We start from the raw sequence: 21,833 nt of genomic DNA, 5'->3' as shown, positions 1-21,833 counted from the left end.
AAGGCATACTGAACCAGCATGGCTACCGCAGCATCTTGCACCGGCATGCTATTCCATCCGGTTTGCGTTTAGTTGGACCATCATTTATTTTTCAACAGGACAATGACCCCAAACATACCTCCAGGCTGTGTAAGGGCTATTTGACTAAGAAGGAGAGTGATGGGGTGCTATGAGATATATATACAGTACAGACCAAAAGTTTGGACACACCTTCTCATTCAAAGAGTTTTCTTTATTTTCATGACTCTGAAAATTGTAGTCACATTGAATGCATCAAAACTATGAATTAACATGTGGAATGAAATACTTAACAAAAAAGTGTGAAACAACTGAAAATATGTCCTATATTCTAGGTTCTTCAAAGTAGCCACCTTTTGCTTTGATTACTGCTTTGCATGCTCTTGGCATTCTCTTGATGAGCTTCAAAAGGTAGTCACCGGAAATGGTTTTCCAACAGTCTTGAAGGAGTTCCCAGAGATGCTTAGCACTTGTTGGTAGAGATGAGCGAGCCTCTGAAGGCTCGAGTTCAGTTCGGTTCGTCGAACGCGTCCTGCACTCTGTCTCCCGCTGCTTTTCCTTCCGATAATCGCTGCGTCCTCCCGGTAACTAGCACTGATGATAGGACCTATCATGACGTCAAAATAACATGTGACCAGTCATGTGTCTATTATCTCATTGGCTACAGACTGGTCACATGGCTAGACGTTATGCTATGTCCTGTCAGTGCATCTCTGGTGATCGTTCCAGCATGTCCGTGTACCAGCGAAATGCTCTGACACATGGTCGACTCCCCGTTCCTGCATGTGGGCGCTCTTTACAGAGTCAGCCCACATGCAGGGACTAGCTGTCACAGCCGGTAAATAGCGGCACCGGGAGTCATGTGATCGGAGCACCATTGCTATGGTAACCCACGTGTCAGTGGTGACGTCACCGCTTACAGCCCGCTGTGGCACCGGGAATCACGTGATCGGAGCACCATTGCTATGGTAAGCCACTTGTCAGCGGTGACGTCACCGCTCACAGCCCGCAGCTTCTGCTCCCTCTCATTGAGTGAATAGACTGCACGGGAAGCAGCAGCGCCTTCCTCCCATGCAGTGCTGCCTGATGTAGCAGAGCTGCATGGGTTGAAGGAGAAAGAAGACAGAAGACCATGGATCGTGGAGGGCTGACAGGGAGTAATAAGCATGGAGTCTCTAAGTGTGTCTGTGTATTTATTTCTATTAAAGTTTTTTTCTCTATGTGGTGTCTTTTTCTTTTAACCCTTTATTGAAGATTCTTAATGGCCAGGTCAAACTTGCCTGACATTAAGAATCTCTGGCTTAATACTAGCTAGTAAAACAAAGCTAGTATTAACTCATTATTACCTAGCGAGCCATCCGGCTTCAGGGCAGCTGGAAGAGTTGGATACAGCGCCACATGATGGCGCTTCTATGAAAGCACCATTTTCTGGGGCGGCTGTGGAGTGCAATTCACAGCAGAGGGGCCCAGAAAGCTTCGGCCAACCTGTGCTGCGGATTCCAATCCCCAGCTGCCTAGTTGTACCTGGCTGGACACAAAATGGGGCGAAGCTCATGTCGATTTTTTTTTTTTTAATTATTTCATGAAATTCATGAAATAATTACAAAAAGGGCTTCCCTATTTTTTAGTTCCCAGCCGGGTACAAATAGGCAGCTGGGGGTTGGGGGCAGCCGTGCCTGCCTGCTGTACCTGGCTAGCATACAAAAATATGGTGAAGCCCACGTCATTTTTTTGGTGGGCAAAAAACTCCTGCATACAGTCCTGGATGGAGTATGCTGAGTCTTGCAGTTCTGCAGCTGCTGTCTGCTCTCCTGCATACACTAGTGAATGGAGCATGCTGAGCCTTGTAGTTTTGCAGCTGCTGTCTGCTCTCCTCCATACAGACAGACAGCAGCTGGAGAACTACAGCCAGGTACAACTAGGCAGCTGGGGATTGGAATCCGCAGCTCAGGGTGCCCAAGATTTCTGGGCACCCCTGCTGCGAATTACAGTCTGCAGCCGCCCCAGAAAATGGCGCTTTCATAGAAGCGCCATCTTCTGGCGCTGTATTCAACTCTTCCAGCTGCCCTGGTGACGAGTGGCTCGCTGGGTAATAATGGGGTTAGGGCTAACTGTATATTATCAACTGGCCCTAAGCCCGAAATTCATGGTGTCACGCCAATATTAGACATGGCCACCATGAATTTCTAGTACAGATAAAAAAAACACAACACACAGAAAATATTTTTATTAGAAATAAAACACAACACAATTAGTGACTCCATCTTTATTGAAATAAAGAACCCCCCTCCGCAGTAATCCTGGGTCAAGGGTCCCACGCCGTCCAATCCGGATCCAATATCATCTGATCGGTTTGCTGGAAGGCAAAACGATCAGATGATGTGTCAGGTTCAAGGGCCTTATTCACACAACACAGCAGTTGATTGTATAAACGGCTTTTATACAATCAGCTGATGCATCAGTGCAAAAAGAAAAAGAAAGACAGAAAGAAAGAAAGACAGAAAGAAAGACAGAAAGACAGAAAGAAAAAAAGACAGAAAGAAAAAAGACAGAAAGAAAAAAAGACAAAGACAAAAAGAGAGAAAGACAAAAAGAGAGAAAGACAAAAAGAAAGAAAGACAAAAAGAAAGAAAGACAAAAAGAAAGAAAGACAAAAAGAAAGAAAGACAGAAAAAAAGAAAGACAGAAAAAAAGAAAGACAGAAAAAAAGAAAGACAGAAAAAAAGAAAGAAAAAAAGACAGAAAGAAAGACAGAAAAAAAGACAGAAAGACAGAACGAAAAAGAGAGAGAGAGAGAGAGAGAGAGAAAGACAGAGAGAGAGAATGAATGAATGCAGCCTCATTCCATGAAGCGGCTCACAGCTGATGTCCGGCTACTCCCCTTTGTGCATAATTAAAATACAATTATATATAAAGAATAATAATTAATTAATTTAAAATTGAAAATAAAAAAAAATCTTTACCAACACAGCCAGGACTTGAACTCGTGAAGTTATGCTTCTTAGGCGACTGCTCTATCCATTCAGCCACGATGAGGAACATAGGCAGATTTCGTAGTCTTGAGGTCTGCAATGCAGACTGAAGTCGTCTGCGGTGACAGCGCGATTCTCTTCATGTGCTGCTTGGAGCGGATACAGAGCATTCGTGTTCTGTAGCAGAGCTGACAGTGTCGTGTTGATTACTTCGGACCTGGAGGGGTATTTGGGGATTTTAATAACATGGTGAAAGAGGATTTTTTTTTGTTATTGTTTTTGTTTTGTTTTTTATTCCAAATAAAGGATTTTTCGCTGTGTGTGTTTCTTTACTTTCACTTTCAGGTTGATCATGGTAGGTGTCTCGGGGAGAAACCTGGCATGATTAACTCATTATTACCCGATTGACACCGCACCAGGGCAATTCGGGATGAGCTGGGTGGAGTTCCGGGACTGTCGCATCTAATGGATGCGGCAATTCCGGGCAGCTCCCTGCTGATATTGTTAGGGTGGTGGGCTCCCGATAACGTGGTGCTCTCCATCCTGACAATACCAGCCTCCAGCAGTGTGGCTTTATACTGGCTGGTATCAAATATGAAGGGAACCGCATTTTTTTTTCTCTATTATTTATTTTACTGCACAGTATAGAGCCGCCCGCCGGCGGCTGTGATTGGTTGCAGTGAGACAGCTGTCACTCCTCGTTGGGGCGTGTCTGACTGCAACCAATCATGGGCGCCGGTGTGCGGGGAAAGCACGGAATAACTGATTGAATAATGAAGCGGCAGCCATTTGCAAAAGAGGAAAAGACGCCGCAGATTTGTGACAGCCTTGCAGCGAGGCGTCCGTGATCGATGAGTAGGAAAGAGAGAGGGATTGTGCTGGGGATGCAGGACGCATGCAGACGGCAACGTGTGCACATAGCCTTACTGTGAAAAGCCACGTTTTTGGTGCTCGCACCGTTCTCGAACGTAACTCGAACTGTCAAGCTTTTAGCAAAAAGCTCGAGTTCGTCGAACGTCTCGAACACCCCCCAAAATCACTGGAACATGAAATTGGCGATCCTCGAGCATCGCTCATTTCTACTTATTGGCCCTTTTGCCTTCACTCTGCGGTCCAGCTCACCCCAAACCATCTCGATTGGGTTCAGGTCTGGTGACTGTGGATGCCAGGTCATCTGGCGTAGCACCCCATCACTCTCCTTCTTAGTCAAATAGCCCTTACACAGCCTGGAGGTGTGTTTGGGGTCAATGTCCTGTTGAAAAATAAATTATGGTCCAACTAATCGCAAACCGGATGGAATAGCGCACCGCTTCAAGATGCTGTGCTAGACATGCTGGTTCTGTATGCCTTCAATTTTGAATAAATCAGCTGTCAGCAGCTGCTGTCAGCAGCAAAGCACCCCCACACCATCACACCTCCTCCTCCATGCTTCACGGTGGGAACCAGCCATGTAGAATCCTTCCGTTCACCTTTTCTACAAAGACACGTTGGTTGGATGCAAAGATCTCAAACTTGGACTCATCAGACCAAAGCACAGATTTCCACTGGTCTAACGTCCATTCCTTGTGTTCTTTAGCCCAAATAAGTCTCTTCTGCTTGTTGCCTGTCCTTAGCAGTGGTTTCCTAGCAGCTATCTTATTATGAAGGCCTGCTGCACAAAGTCTCCTCTTAACAGTTGTTCTAGAGATGAGGTGTGTCCAAACGTTTGGTCTGTACTGTATGTGTGTGTGTGTGTATATATATAATATATATATATATATATATAATATATAATATATATATATATATATATATATATATATTTATATTTATTTATTTCACCAAAAAATAATTCTACAGGCATGAAGCATCTGGGTTCAGACAGGAGCATTCCATCCACACATGACACCAGCAAGAGCTTCAGAAGGCGTCGATGGGAATCTGGTAACATTCAACCACAGCTCACTGAACAAAATTCCCAATGAAACTGGAGTCGAGATGAGCTGTCTAAAGGAGCTGAACTTCTACAACAATGCGGACATGGACTGTAACATGGAAGAGGAAGAAGGCTTGCTTCTGCTGAGGGTATTCCCTCCTACAAAGCCAAGGCAAGAGGGTTTCAGTGTCAAAGGATAGGTTTGGATAAAGGTGCTTTGCTCCTCCACCCAGGACCTTGACTTGAAGATTTTCACATCGTAGGAGAGATGGTTTTACACAGATTACTTATGAAGACGTGGAGGAGTGGAATAGGAGTGGAAATAGGAACCTGGGAAGCAAATGGCCTTTGGAAGGATGGAGCCAAGAGGATAGGTTTCTTCACACGGCAGATTTCCTTGGCACGGTCCCGGAATTTATGATCAACCTGTACAGCAAAGGAGATAAGATCATCCAGGATAGCAGGTATATCAAGACCAGCCTGTACATCCATGGTTCTCTTTGATAAACCTTCCCAAAAAGTGGCCGCCAGTGCCTGATCATTCCATCTTAATTCAGAAGCGAGGCCGCGGAACTGAGATGCATACTGACCTTCAGTTAGAACTCCTTGGCTCGAGCTCGTTCCTCAAATACTTTCCAGAAGGACTGAAGAAATTCCAAGAGTCAGCAGTAATTGGGTAATTTCTTTTTCACAGGGGACAGACCCAGGCAAGAGCCTCTCCGAGGTGCGACATCAGAAATGCCACTTTGGACTGCTCTGAAAAAACTGATGAGCCATCAGCTTAAAGTGCAGGGTTCACTGGTTGATGACACTTAGGCATTGCTTGGGATAGCCGTCAAAGCAGGGTGGAGGACTGGATTCAGGCAGGGCCGGAGCTGTTCAGGCAGACATTCATTGACTAAAGATGGACCAGAAGTTGTTTTTATTGGTCCCACATCTGTAACATCTCACGGTACATTTCAGACTGAGGCAGAAAACTGGAGTCAGCGGAGTCGTGACATTTCTACCCCGCCCCTCCCGCCTAGGAAAGCAGACAGAGGCAGGTGAACAGAGCAGGATCCGACCTACAAAGGCCCACCAACAATGCACAACTTAATCAAAATGCAGTGCATTTCTGCAAATTTGATGAGATATTTCAGCAACCCATGTTTCTATAACAGGTATGCTTGAATTCAGCATCCTTGTTCCAGTATGGCACTTCCTTAACTTCATATAGCAAAATCCTGGTGGTTGGTTCTCCTTTAAGATTTCTTTCTCAAAGCTTTTGTGATGAGGAGAGCATATTTTGTTTTAAATGTAAAAAAAGGATCCATAGTTGTAATCCCTTAGTGTATGGGGTTGGAGAGAATATTCTGAGCTTCCTTATGTAGTCATCTCTGTTTTTCATGACTATTCCATCCCCATTGTTGGCTGATAGTTAGTATATCTGAATCATTGCATAATGATTTTAGGGCAACCTTGTATTTTTTATTTAGGTTATTTTGGGCAGCTGGAAGTGTAAAATTTCTGATTTTATTGAACTCTTCAAGCATCAAGAATAAGAAAGTGTTCAAAAAATGACCTTGGCTTTCAAAGGGATAAAAGCTTGATTTTGGAAAAACATCAATATATAGTAGTGTGTCATATAGAAATTAGAAAATTCATAAAGACCCAACAACACCACTATGAAGCTGAACCCCTCCTTTGGAAACAGGTAACTAAAGAGAATCCTCTAGCAGATGTAAGGCCAATCTCAACTTAAATGCATAAGAATGCAGGAAAGGACTGATTTATAACCAGTAAAAATAAGAGCAGCAGTTGAACAGAAAAATAACAGAGAAATTCAAATCCTTAGTTTCCCCTTATAGAAAGTATAAATTGCATTGATATATTAGACAGTAGGAAAGTCACATTTTTGAATTTGTGCGAAAGTGGAGAATGCAAAGCATTGTTCCGCATTATTAGTAGACTGCTGCGCTCCCGCCAAATGGATATCGTCCAGAAAGATGAAAATATCTATGCAATGTCTCCTATCTATGTACAGATAAAATTGTGATAGGAAAGATGACTGTAATATCTTACACCTAGGACCTCCAGGGGTGAAGTTATCAAAAAGTTTGTGAATCTCATAATTTTCTAAGACCTAAGGGCCATTTACATGCTGCGACATCGCTAACGATATATCGTCGTGGTCACGGTGTTTGTGACGCACATCTGGCGTCGTTAGCGACATCGCAGCGTGTGACACCTTTATGCGACCTAAAACGATCGCAAAAGAGGTAAAAATCGTTGGTTTTGGAGAGGTTGTTCACTTACCAAAAATCGTTGACTATGTGCTATGTGTGACACCGCAGGACCTAGGAACCTCACCGTACCTGCATCCCGCCGGGAATGAGGAAGGAAGGAGGTGGGCGGGATGTTCGGCCCGCTCATCTGCGCCCCTCCTCTGCTATTGGGCGGCCGCTTAGTGACGTCGCAATGATGCTGAACGAACCGCCGGTCAGAGCGACGTCGCTAGGCAGGTAAGTACGTGTGACGAGTGTAAGCAATGTTGTGCGCTACAGGCAGCGATTTGCCCGTGACGCACAACCGACGGGGGCGGGTACTCTCGCTACCGATATCGCAACGTGTAAAGTACCCTTTAGACTCATTCTATCTTTCACTGAAGTCCAGCCGTGTTATGAGTCACCAGAGGGGAAGTATGTGGGTGTAACTTGTGTTAATAAAAAATGAATTCCAATTATGATCTTCATTCAATGAAAGGAACATTGCCATGTAGGATTGCTCTACGTTTCATTGGAGTCCTTCCCTCCAGAAATCTGAAGCCATTACTGTGACCCAAGTTCAGTAATTTTCCTTTTGTTATTCCAGTTTATTTTATGTAATTGTATATGCTGTATTATTTTTTCCCTTTGTAATATATTTTGTATATTTTTATAAACACAGTCTACTTTTCAGATTAAATATATAAAATTGAATAGCATATGTCTTTGGGATGTGGTTTATAGATTAAGAGGAACAAAGCTACTTGTAATGTGTGTCCAATCAACCTGTATAAGCAGAGACCCTGATTCCAGTGTTGTGTCAGTTACTTGGCTGCTTGCTGAAGTTTTGAAATTCAGTTTTCTCTGTTTAAAATCTACCAGTTCTTGAAACACTGCTCTATGTATAACCTCACCCACACCACTGATTGGCAGCTGTGTACAATGAGCATAGACAGAAAGCTGCTAATCAGGGGTGGAGTTATATATAGCTTATGGAGATAGAGGATACATAGCAGCAGGTTTACTAGTTCTCTAGTGATAATCCCCTAATGATAATACAGTGATGTTATCAAAACTACAGCAAGCAGCCCAGTAAATGACACATCATAGGAATCAGAGTCTTTCTCTATCACTGGTGTGTCACTTGTGACAGACAGTGATGTGATGTCTGGCAATAGAAGGTCACAGCATTTGGCTGTGCAAAATGTTCCCTGACTTTCTATTTTTCCAGCTGTTAGTATTCTGTATACTAGGTATCTCCTCTCTGCTGGGTTTTCATCCTTTTACTTTAGGACACTGGGGAGCTCCTCTTCCCTTCAGCTGCTAATCATCTGTATTTCCTCTTGGGTTAAAATATTCTAATGTGTCCTGGACTTGTGGAGATATTCAGTTCCTTCACAAGGTTTGGATGCAAGCAGGTGGCTTGCACACACCAGTAGGATTGCTGTTGCTCTTTACTGAACTTCTTACTGAGTTGTCTAGTGATACATTTTTTGTTGTTTGCTTTGTTTGTTATCCGTGTGTGTCCTTTAGTACCTAGTGAGGTTGATGAAGAGCTCATCCAATCCGTTCCCTATTTAGGGGTCAGATCAGTGTAAGCCTAGAGTCAGGTATCCGGCTCGGCGTATAGGTGTGGAATCTATATAGGGTGGTGAGGGAACTCAAGGGCCAGCAGTAGACTTGGTCAGGGCTCTCATCTCCCCTTACCCTAGGCACAGGGTTTCCCTTCCCTCTCGCCGTTCGCTTGGTACTTCACTGTTCCTAGCGTGACACTGTCTCTACATTATTCTGATTTTTAATTAAGTAGTAAACACTTAGTGACCGAATCCCATTAAATTCACAAAAATCCCATCGTAGGTATTATAAATGTTATTTCCTCTCTACCAAGAGATAAACCCATTTCAGTTCTGGTCTCTTCTATACCCATAATCTAAACTGTAATAAAGGTTTGTGGCAGAGACGAGTGAACCTAAATAGTAAAGTTCTGTGTTTGTACCAAATACAGACTTTATACAAAACATCAGTGTTAGAGTTTGGAGTTCGGGTGCTTTATGTATCCTAACCACTCTGTGACACCCTGGACTAGCCAGGTAGTCACAGACAGACCCATGCACAAACACCAGTCCCCTAATAAGGTAACAGCAGCCAACCTAAAAACCCTGAGCCACCACCCTCAGGGCTTGATGGACACACCAGGGGCGGAGCCAGGAGGTTGGCCACACCCACCGAGGAGTCCAGAGGGCCTGAGGCAGGCAGGAAAACAGTTAGTTAGAAGTCAGTGGAAGCTCAAGTTGAGTCGGAGTGGAGAGGAGTAAGAAAGAAGAGAAGAAACGTCTGTCAGGGATCTGGGTCGTAGCCCGGATACCCTGGGGCCAGGAGGCAGACGGTGGTTGCCGCCTGCAGGAGCCGGGAAGACGGCTGGTGGAACCGTAAGGGACAGGGTACTGGCCCACCGGTACCGAACCTGGGAACCAACTGGAAACCAGAGCACCAGGAAGGGTACTCAGACCCTGAACGAGGCCCAGAAGCCACTGGACCACGTCGAATTTACTGATTGAGGTCTGGACCTTAGGTCCTTTCTCGTCCCAAGACCCGAAAGACGGCAACAGCTCAACGAGGGGAAAAGAAAGCCACCGCACAGGCAGAGAGATCCCACGGGCCAGCCCCTTCGGGCAAACGAGCTCTCCCGACACATACAAGCCGGGGAGCGGACTCCCGTCGCTGAAGCGCAGGCAGTCAAAATCTACAAAAGAGGTGCAGGAGAAAGTCGGGGACCACCAAACCAGGTGGGGGACCAGACGCAGCCGGCTGCGGGAACCGACCACCATCCTTTTGGTTTACCAGAGACTCCGGTGTATCTGTCATAGTGAGTACAACAGTGCCATCCGGCCGCGCGCCGCCCTGCACCGCACAGCCGCCACACACCTCCCCACACGGGTCCCGGGGCCACCATCCCTACCCACGGAGGGGTTAACATCTTGCTGCACGACCATCTCCCCGGGTGCCCCGTAATTGCAGCGGTGGTGTCTACACCTTCGCCATGTCCCGTGGGTGGCGTCACGAACTATAACACAGCCACGGCTGTACACCAACCACCCCCCATGGAGATCGCCAGCAACACCCTTGCAGAGCGACGTGACCCCCGGGTCCGGAGGCGCTCGAGCCACCCACCAAACGAGCCCGGACCCGAGCAGCTCGGCTGTGGCCGAGCAGTACACATCGACTCTTCTGGCGTCACGAACAGGATTGAACCCATCCACTTACCGGTGAATGTGCGCCTTGAAGTAGAAGTCAGCGGTGATCCATTGCGAAATTTGGAGAATCCGCCATCTTGCCGCCATCTTTTGGCGCGAAGATTCCAGCCAGAGTCGTCTTCCCCGCGAAAAGAGCGCGAGAGTAAAGCCCCGCCCACTGGGAACAGAGCGGTGCAGGAAAGCGCGCGGCTGAAAAGTGAAACTGCAGAAAGAGCGCCGTGTGCCACGAAAAGACCAAGGGGGAGCAGATGAAAGATGTCTGCTCCCAAGCCTGATGCCGGCCTCACACTGACTGCTGGAGCGGCGGCGCCCGCAGAGAATGCTTCCGGCGAGAAGGAGTTTACAGCACCCGCTCCGGTCACAGGAGCGGTGGGCCCAGAGGCTCCGGCGGTGACTCCCCATGCAGCAGCTGGCGGTGAACCGCCTGCCGCAGGAAGGATGTCGGCCCCGGCAGTCCGCCCGGCCGTGACAGGAACAGCGCCCGACTTAGACGACCTCCCAATAGCCAGCTCGGAGCCGGAGGGGGAACCGACGGGGAGGCTGCGGCCCCCACCCTGGATGCCGGAGCTGTGGCGTCATAGGATCGGTTGCTGCCAGGGACGGCGACGTGGTTAGAGAGGAAGCTGGCGCAGGTCTGTATCCAGGTACGGGTCGAGTCGATGCAGCAAGCCTTAGGTTGGAAGCAGGAGATGCAAAAGATGGTGGCTGTGGTGCGGGCGAGCGAGAGGCCCGCCTCCTGGCAGGCACCCCGGCAAGATAAGGCCATGCAAACCCTTCCAGACCTGCCGACCCATCGGGAGGCAGGGCCCGCACGCGGTGAAACTGGCGAACCCCAGATACTCCAGCACCCAGAAGAGACGGCGTTGCCTGTGGGGCTGACCCAGATCTCCGTGCAAGCCTCGGGTGTGAGGAGGGCATACATGGGTGCTCAGTTGCACGTCCGCCCCTCTTCGCCACCCTCTGACCAGGAAAACACCAAAGAGTGCTAAAAGGCAGCGGATCCCGGCTGCCATGTTTGAAGTCCCTGTTGGGACTATACTGCCCGTCCCCGTTGGGACCCTGTTGAATACTGTTTGTCCTGTTTAACCCATAGACAAGGCCGTGAACATGCAGGCCACCCAAAAACTATTGGGTTTGTAAATAATTCCTGGACCACCCTTTCGGTCCCACCGCCTCCAGAGAGGCAGACTGGAGGAAGGGCCTGCGGGAATGTGATGGCCGAGGCCCTGTCACCAATGCAACCGGTGACAAGGGTTAAAAGGAGGTTCCCTGGACGTGGGGCCTCTGAGGGACTGCCGGGTATGGAACTTTGTACCCAGCCCGTTTGGGCAACACCTGGACCCGTTCCTGTTCCTGGACTGGGGAAAAGGGGTGCTGCCTGTTTCTTAGAGGCAGCATCAAGGCTAGGTTTGCTTGAGTGGGCAGCTGGAAGGACCCAGTCCCGTTTCCCGTTAATAAAAGTGTTTTTGTATATGTGCAAAGTTTAAGAATGTGCCTCCCGTAAGGGATGATTTAACCAGTTTACTTGAATATAAAAAGTTTATTATATTTGTGTATGTTTTTCCCGTTTATCTTTTGCAGTTGAAAAGCAAACAAAAATAAACCGGTGGTGGTCTTGCAGCCCGCGGATGTTCTGCATTAAACCAAGGGGGAATGTGACGCCCTGGACTAGCCAGGTAGTCACAGACAGATCCATGCACAAACACCAGTCTCCTAATAAGGTAACAGCAGCCAACCTAAAAACCCTGAGCCACCTCCCTCAGGGCTTGATGGACACACCAGGGGGTGGAGCCAGGCAATTGGCCACGCCCACCGAGGAGTCCAGAGGGCCTGAGGCAGGAAAACAGCTAGTTAGAAGTCAGTGGAAGCTCAAGTTGAGTTGGAGTGGAGAGGAGTAAGAATGGAGAGAAGAAACGTCTGTCAGGGATCTAGGTCGTAGCCCGGATACCCTGTGGCCAGGAGGCAGACGGTGGTTGCCGCCTGCAGGAGCCGGGAAGACGGCTGGTGGAACCGTAAGGGACCAGGACAGGGTAGTGGCATGCCGGTACCAAACCTGGGAACCAACTGGAAACCGGAGCACCAGGAAGGGTACTCAGACTGAACGAGGTCCAGAAGCCACTGGACCACGTCGAATTTACTGATTGAGGTCTGGACCTTAGGTCCTTTTCCGTCCCAAGACCCGAAAGATGGCAACAGCGCACCGAGGGAGATAGAAAGCCACCGCACACGCAGAGAGATCGGGCTCTCCCGACACATACAAGCCGGGGAGCGGACTCCCGTCGCTGAAGCGCAGGCAGTCAAAATCTACAAAAGAGGTGCAGGAGAAAGGCGGCGACCACCAAACCGGGTGGGGGACCAGACGCAGCCGGTTGAGGGAACCGACTACCATCCTTTTGGTTTACCAGAGACTCCGGTGTATCTGTCATAGTGAGTATAACAGTGCCATCCGGCCGTGCGTCCGCCCTGCACCGCACAGCTGCCACACACCTCACCACACGGGTCCCGGGGCCACCATCCCTACCCACGGAGGGGTTAACATCTTGCTGCACGACCATCTCCCCCGAGTGCCCCGTAATTCTAGCGGTGGTGTCTACACCTTCACCATGTCCCATGGGTGGCGTCACGAACTATAACGCGGCCACGGCCATACACCTACGTCCCCTAAACCGCCAGCCCCTTTAAGATCGTAGTGACCACAGGACCCCCTGGTCCGGAGACGCTCGAGCCAACCACCAGCGAGCACGGATCCGAGCGGCTCGGCCGCAGCCGAGCCCCGGGGCGGTACACATGCACCACTTCATGAATCAGAACCCATTGGGATGAGAGCTGGGCGGTGCAGTGAGATGGGCGGCCGGAGGGCACCGGGGTACTCACGATTAGGAGCACACATGAGTCTCTGGTAAACCAAAGGTGATGGTGGTCGGTGCCCCCACCCGGTTGGTGGTCTCTGCCTTTCTCCTGCACCGTTTGTGTGATGTTGGGCTACCTGCGCTTCAGCGTCAGGAGTCCACTCCCCGGCTAGTGGATGTCGGAAGAGCCCTTTGCCCGCAGACGCTGGCCCGTGGGATCTCTCTGCCGTGGCGGTGGCTTTCAATCCCCCTCATTGGGCTGTTGCCTTCTTTCAGGACTTTGGGTGGGACAGAACCTATAGTCCTGGCCGCAATCAGTTAATTAGCTAGGCCCCAGTAGTTTCTGGACCTAGTTTAAGAGTCTAAGTACTCCCCTCTTGTGCTCGTTTCCAGTTCGGTTCCCCGGGTCGGTACCGGCGGGCCACTACCCTGTCCCGGTCCACCACGGTTCCGCCTGGCCGTCTTCCCGGCTCCTGCAGGCAGAGGCCTCCGTATGACTCCTAGCCAAAGGTGCCTGAGCTCCTACCCTGGCACCTGTCAGACTGTCTCAGGCCTGCACACGGGCCTGCTTCCACTCAACTTCACCTCCACTAACAGACTGCCTACTTTCCCCGCCTCAGGCTCTCTGAACTCCTCGGTGAGCGTGGCCAACCGCCTGGCTCCGCCCCCTGGTGTGTCCATTAAGCCCTGAGGGAGGTGACTAGGTTTTAAGGGTTGGCTGATGACACCTTGTTAGGGGACTGGTGTTGTGTGGGGCTCTATCTGTGACTACCTGGCTGGTCCAGGGCGTCACACATGCCTCTTCATGAATCTGGAGCGTTTGACGAGTGGCATGTGCCTCCTTGTGCCATGTAAGAAATATTACTCTCATCAGGGACTGGAGTGAAATTTCTGGCATAGGGAACAACACAGCTCGTCATGAATTTAAGGAGCTGTGGTGTCACGTTCTGTCCCACCCAAACCCTGCCAATTCTGGAGTGAAAATGCCAAAAGCCGCCAAATGTTGGCACAACTTTCCAAATTTTTGAGACTTTTCAGAACTTTAGTGACAATTTTTTTGCCACAAACGTTTTGATAAATTGGGACCAGAGAGTATTAACAACTGCCACATTTCTAGGATGCAGTGAGATTCAATTCTCCCCTCACTATTTTTGTGTGAAATGCCTACAGCTCTGCCTCAACTTCAGAGGTTCTGAGACAAAATCATCACATCTAGACAATAGAAAAAGCTAGGCATGAAGAATATATACAGTGTGTCCACCCATATCCTGTCCACTGCCATTAACTTGAGAACGGCGGCAGCTATAGGCATAGAAGTGGTGTCTAGGTATAGTAAAGTAGCCATGCGTTACGCAATGAAACTATCTATAGCGCCACCTGGTGGAAAACAACGGAGTTAGCATTTTTATCTCGAAAATGGAACGAGATAGAGAAAAAAGTGAATTACAAAATTGTAGGGCATCATCAATTCAGTACGAATCGACACCTTGCATACAGAAATGCTATGATTTGAACGTGTAAAACTCACAAGGCTGCGGACATGAAGCGATACCTCGTGGAGACCTTCCTACAAGTCATTGGGTATGGTGGCTGCGTGGAGTGGCCTCCACGCTCACCTGACCTGACCCCATTGGACTTCTTTCTGTGAGGTTACATCAAACAGTAGGTGTATGCGACCCCTCTATCAACATTGCAGGACCTACGACGACGTATCACAGATGCTTGTGCGAAGGTGTCACCTACCATACTGCACAACGCGCAGCAAGATGCAGTATGCTGTCCAGAGTCCAGATGTGCATTGCAGCGGACGGTGGCCACTTTGAGCATCAAAGTTAAATGAGCGCCATATGCGTGACCAGCATTCAATGTTTTGGGAGGATCATGGGTTTGATATCATAACATTTCTGTATGCAAGGTGTCGATTCGTATTGAATTAATGATGCCCTACAACTTTGTAATTCACTTTTTTTCTCTATCTCGTTCCGTTTTCGAGATAAAAATGCTAACTCCGTTGTTTTCCACCAGTTGGCACTATAGGTGGCTTCATTGCGTAGCGCATGGCTACTTTACTATACATAGACATCACTTCTATGCCTATAGCTGTCGCCGTTCTCAAGTTAATGGCGGTGGACAGGATATGGGTGGACACACTGTATATTTACAAGCATTTATTAACAAAACAACAAGTTTTGAAATGCAATTATATACAATGTGATATACTTAAGAGTTCCTATCTCCAATCTGGGGCTGCACTTTTTAGTAAATAAATCAATGGGAAATCTGAGATTAGTGAATTATCTAAATATAATCCAGTATCAAAACAATTCACGAATGTTCCTTAAGGCTCTCAAAAGGGCTAACAGTGTGCCAACTAAAAAAGAAAATGAATATTCACTGCTCCCGATGCCATAATCACACCCACCTCTAGGCAATGAAGCCAGCGCCAACCAAGAGGTGGGCAGTATTATTAGCATGGGGAGCAGTGAATATTCATTCTCTTTAATATTGGGTACACATAATCACCCAGCGCCGGCTTACTGCTGTGGCTGGGCGATCACAAGATGAAGGCCATATATACAAGTATGGTGATGTATATACTAGGACAAGGAACATATATACCAGGATGGGGATCGTATATACCAGAATGGGATAAAGATGGGAAACATATATACGAGGATGAAGGACATATACACAAGGATGGGAGACACATATACCTAGAAGGGGATCAGGATGGGAGACATTAGTATAGAATTGAGTCATTTTATCCCCGTAACAGTGTCAGCAGTAGATCCCCCCATAACAGTGCTTCATGACCACATTTTTTAGTCAAACGTTTTCCCTATATTCCTCCTTCAAAATCTAGGTGTGTCTTATGGTCCGAAAAAATATGATAAGTTTAAAAAGGGAAAATGGTTCTATCCCTGACCATTTCTTATTTGATCAATTGTAACTGATTTTTTTGATAAAACTCTTTGAATTATGGTACATTATGATGCCTTCTCCCGTGTGACTCATCTGACAGTCAACAGGAGCTAATTAGTCTTAAAAACATTTGGCAAATTCTAAAAGCAAGAATGGCTGCTCCGCTCTGTTGGTTTTCTGATGTCGGCAAGACTTAATTTATTAGTTAAACATTTCAATTATTTACAACATGAAAAAGATTCCTTCCCTGTGCGGCTTCTTCACATGTTTAACAGGATATGATTTCTGAGAATTACATTTTCCACATTCAGAACATAAACATGGTTTATTTTGTGTGAAATTTGTGATGGTCAACAAGACTTAATTTCATAGTAAAACATTTACCGCATTCTGGGCATGAAAATGGCTTATCCCCTGTGTGAGATCTTTCATGCCTAACAAGATCTGATTTCTGAATAAAACATTTCCCGCACTCTGAACATGAAAATGGCTTCTCCCCTGTGTGAAATCTTTGATGCCCAACAAGATCTGATTTCCGAATAAAATATTTCCCGCACTCTGAACATGAAAATGGCTTCTCCCCTGTGTGAGATCTTTGATGCACAACAAGTTCTGATTTCCAATTAAAATATTTCCCACACTCTGAACATGAAAATGGCTTCTCCCCTGTGTGATTTTTCTGATGTGTAACAAGATGTGATCTCTGAATAAAACATTTCCCACATTCTGAACATGAAAATGGCTTCTCCCCTGTGTGAATTCTTTGATGCTCAACAAGATCCGATTTCTGAATAAAACATTTCCCACACTCTAAACATGAAAATGGCTTCTCCCCTGTGTGACTTTTCTTATGTATAACAAGATGTGATCTCTGAATAAAACATTTCCCACATTCTGAACATGAAAATGGCTTCTCCCCTGTGTGAATTCTTTGATGCGCATCAAGATTTGATTTCCGAATAAAACATTTCCCACATTCTGAACATGAAAATGTCTTCTCCCCTGTGTGAATTTTTTGATGCTCAACAAGATTTGATTTCAAACTAAAACATTTCCCACATTCTGAACATGTAAATGGCTTCTCCCCTGTGTGAAATGTCTGATGTGTAACAAGATGTGATTTCTGAATAAAAGATTTCCCACATTCTGAACATGAAAATGGCTTCTCCCCTGTGTGATTTTTCTGATGTGTAACAAGATTTGATTTCTGAATAAAACATTTCCCACAATCTGAACATGAAAATGGCCTTTCCCCTGTGTGAATTTTTTGATGCTCAACAAGATCTGATTTCCTAATAAAACATTTCCCACACTCTGAACATGAAAACGGCTTAATCCTTGTGTGAGATTTTTGATGCTCAACAAGTTCTGATTTCCGAATAAAACATTTCCCACACTCTGAACATGAAAATGGTTTCTCCCCTGTGTGAATTTTCTGATGTCTAGTAAGGTGTGATTTCTGAATAAAACATTTCCCACATTCTGAACATGAAAATGGTTTCTCCCTTGTAGGAACGGTTTCATGTTCCAGATCCCTTCTGTAACTTTTATTTTGCTTACAATTCTGTGATAAATCGGAATTTTGGACTTGTTTGAAAAGATCAGATGATAAAGCTTTCCGAGGAAGGACTGGAGGTATATCTGGGACAACAGCATGCTCTTCATATGTATCATGTGTGATACTTTGATCATCTGTTTTAAATTCTGAAAATATTAGATGTCCATCTGAACTCCCAATACAGTCATCTGCTAAAAATAAACACAATGTTATTAGTTTTTAATATTATCTTGAAAGTACATTTATTTTTTTCAAACCATAACAACTGAAATTAAATAAACAAAAAATGTATTCTGAATCTGTTTTCCAATTTCGACATCTACAAGTTACATCTTCGTTAATTCGGATTTCCAATTCCTAGCACCAGTTCTCTGGAATGTACTATAGTAAAAAATCAGTTTGATTGTCAACAAGTGACTGCGGTTAATGAAGGACCGGGGGCTCCTATACTGTCCCTCACGCTAGGGGACCCTAAGCTATTCCTAACCTATGGATTACCCCTGAAGATGGAGATGCAGAAGTCCCGTGCCTTACTAGTCTCCTGACTAGATTTAATCTGTGATCCCCAAGGGAAGGAAGGGTCAGGAGCATGATGGAAATACAGATTAAGACAGACGGGATACATTGCAAACTCAAAGAAATAAACAGTGAGAGACTAAGGAGAAAAACAAGAGCAGAAAGGCAGCAACAAAAAGACAACAAGGGTTAACACCACAACAGCTCACTGTAATAATGCACAACAACCACCGGTAAGTCTGGATCACAACACCTCACCAGACCAGTATAGGTAAACTATAGCTGGCATTAATGAAATAGTCCAGCCAGCATATACAGAACGGGAGAGAACAATACTTTCTCCTCTACAGCAGGTGATCAAAGACATCAACAAGCAGCCCAGCAGAGAATAACTCTTGCTAGCCTGCCCAAGCCTGTGGTTCGACGCCTGCGTCTCCCTGCGCTGCTCACAGACATCAGAGCAGTTAACATGCAAAGAACCAGAATCTATAATTTCCATAGATCCTTACGCCGCCATGAGAGTTGGCAAAACCTGCAAACATCTCCTTGGAACATTGATCCACAACATAGACAATTTCAAAGAGGGTTTTTTTTTTAAGACAAAAATAAAGACAGATGCTGGAAATTTAACTGGGTTGTCTGGGACTGTAATGCTGATCACCCATCCTTAGGCTTTTTAACCAAAGCAGGTAGCAGGGTCTGTGCAGATAAACATTAGGGCTCCAATTCATCAAGACTGGCGATGTACACTGAAAAATGACGTCGGGGACTGGAGTGAGATTTCTGGCATAGGGAACGTCGCAGTTTGTTATGAATTAGAGAAACAGCATCACACCCTTCTTCTGCAAAGCTCAGCCCATTTTGGCAAAGCTGGTTAAAATTGGCGTAAACATACACAGACAGACATCAGCCTGTCTCCTCTTCAGCTTTAGACTTTTCCAATTGAGACCTTTGGTTATATGCCATGATGTCAAAAAGGTCCTTAAGCTGTCCTATAATTGGCATATAAACACTGGGGCCCCTAGGAGAAAGGGGGACTGCAATTGCCCAGTTTGCTCTTAAGAGAACTTTGGTTACATCATGTCACATGTCATTGAAGTGAAAGGTCCTTAAACAATTGTAAGGGGTGGGCAGACCCCTGACAAGGAGGCGCAGTTTCCCCCTGAAAGTGGTTAATGTTGATGATATTTAATAAAAATGTTTTACTGTTTTAGTGGGTCCCCCTAGTGGCCGGGTGGGACCCACTAGAAAAAGGGGCCACGACTACAACTCCCGAGGCACCCCTGGCACCCCGTTACATGTGGCGTAGTCGGCAGGATCCGGATTACTGGCGAAGGGTCCCGATTCCATGGTGGGAAGAACAAGTGGTGCCTAAGGCGTTGGACCAGGCACAAGATGGCGGCAACATGGCCGCCGTCTTCATGGACACAGTGGGCGTGCGAAGAATTGGCGCCAAAAGAAAAGCCTGGGGCTGGCCAGTGAAGAAAAAGAAGTGCGGAGTGCGCCGCTCAAAGAGGGGAGGTGCTGGCCCCAGGATGCTGATGAAGATATGTGAAGTGGGCGGCGTTACAGAAAAAAAAGAAGAGCCGCCTCGGCCGGGTCGATGTGATGTGCGAGACTGGGGGTGGAGTGTACCCAAGAGCGGGAAAAGAAGGCCCGCCTCCATCTTCTCCAGTATCTCCACTGTCCCCGGCGCCATTGCAAGAAACGCCAACTCAGAGACTGACTCCGAGCAAAATGGAGACTCCAAGAAAACAGCATGTTGCAGTGGGCGCGCTGGTAGCAACCAGCCTGGGGAGAGGACGCCCGAAGAAGACTGCGGCCGCGGAAGGACTTACCCTTGCCCTACCGGCTGTGCCAGAAGGACCGGAGCTGCCCACAAAAGTAACATGGGTCACTACCTGGGATGCCGCGACCGGTGAGACCTCAACTGAAGTCCGGGCCACCTACAAGGCGCAGCTACAACCGAGAAACAAAGTCCTGGAAACTCCAACCCACACTGCAGTTCCGGCCCCGGAAGAGCAACACGCCCGGGAGCTAGAAGAGGACGAGTGGGGATTCTTTTGGGAGCCGGTGAAGCCGACGTCCCTGACTCAGCGAAAGTCCCCATCGCCTGAACCCGATCCGGTGCAGGAGAGGTTACTGGCCGAGACCGTGGCCTGCGAAATGATGGCCGGTCCCCTTAGCGACGAGTTTGAACGGCAGTGCACCGTTGGCACCGTAGTCAAATTTAACCAGAAAGAGGGCTATGGATTCATTGAGGACGAGGAGACCGGTGACCATTTCTTCTACAACCGGGTAAACCTGGACACTGAGGGCTTACCACAACGCCTTCATACCTTGTACCCGGGAGAAAAAGTGAAATTCCGGAGAGAAGTGGGATGCCGGGGCCTATTTGCCGTGGGAGTGACCCGGATGCCCACTACACAAGAGGCCGCACAGTGGCAGCAAGAAATCAAATGGGAAGAGTGCCAATACCGGAGGCGTACCCAACAGAGACCGGTGCTGGCTGAGTCTTCCCGGCCGAGAAACACGCTGGCGGTGTCGCCAGAAGTCATGACAGGACTGAGTGCTGACCCAGAGAAGGGGACCCCGGCGGTGTTGGCAATTCACCAGAGTCTGGTCACACACCCGGTGATCGTCGTGGGCAGCCCACAGCCGTCCCGTTCAGCGACCCCGTCACCCCCGTCGGGGGTTGAGGAGGCAAAACCGGAGACCGAGGCGCCAGAACCACCCGTCAACTACGAATCATTCCGGAGGCTGCGCCGCCTGCCAGGTCAGTCCCTTTCTGATTACGTGAGGGCTCAGCGGGCCGAATGGCAGCGCGCTTACCATCCCGAGTGACCCGTAATGACCGGAGGTAATGGACATGTTCATGTTGAATACCGGCATTGTTCAAGAGCCGGAAAAGTTCCACAGTTTGCAACCATGTTTAAGCTACCAAGCCCGGAAGGAGCCTGATGCTGGACTGAGCCAGGGGCTCCCTCTGTGTTGTTAAAGAAGACTTTGTTGTTTATGCTCCGGCCTTCCAAGACCGGGAGTGCTGTGAAAGCCTCCGGGCAGAAGTCCAGCAAAGACCGGGAGTGCCTGCTGAAGGCCTCCGGGCACACTATCTACCAAGACCGGGAGCTCCCAGGAGGGACTCCGGGCGCCAGACTTGTGCGCCCCTTGAGTGTGCCTTGATGTGAACATGTTTAGAGTTTTATAAAAATGACTTTGCTGCTAAATTGTGTTAATTTCAGGGTCGTGCCTTGCCGGGAGGCTTAGGCAGAAAGAGGGGAGGAATGTAAGGGGTGGGCAGACCCCTTACAAGGAGGCGCAGTTTCCCCCTCAAAGTGGTTAATGTTGATGATATTTAATAAAAATGTTTTACTGTTTTAGTGGGTCCCCCTAGTGGCCGGGTGGGACGGCTGTCCCCATAGAAACAGGGCAGAGGAAAGGAGGAGCCGGCAGCAGAAAGGGGGGGGGGGGGAAAGAGTTGTTAAGGGAAAAAGTTTGAGTCAGAGGCAGTTGAGTCCGGGACAGGAGAGAGGAAGCAGAAGGGGCAGAGTGTGGGAGCTGGGTGGACAGGAAAGCGGAGGAAAAG

The 21,833-nt window shown here is 47.7% G+C and overlaps 1 protein-coding gene across 1 annotated transcript in view; it reads right to left on the bottom strand.

The window, feature by feature from the left end:
• The window catches only part of LOC142313116 (uncharacterized), a 325,022-nt gene that overhangs the window by 96,254 nt on the left and 206,935 nt on the right, over nt 1–21,833 (bottom strand). Inside the window, exon 9 of the mRNA XM_075352101.1 lies at nt 16,502–17,922. Coding sequence (XP_075208216.1) covers nt 16,502–17,922 — 1,421 coding nt within the window. The remainder of the gene's footprint in view (nt 1–16,501; nt 17,923–21,833) is intronic.

The sequence above is a fragment of the Anomaloglossus baeobatrachus genome, chromosome 5 (genome assembly GCF_048569485.1).
Source record: "Anomaloglossus baeobatrachus isolate aAnoBae1 chromosome 5, aAnoBae1.hap1, whole genome shotgun sequence".
Classification (NCBI taxonomy): Eukaryota; Metazoa; Chordata; class Amphibia; order Anura; family Aromobatidae; genus Anomaloglossus; species Anomaloglossus baeobatrachus.
Note: the sequence above shows the minus strand (reverse complement) of the source record. Positions and strands in the feature narration are given on the sequence as shown.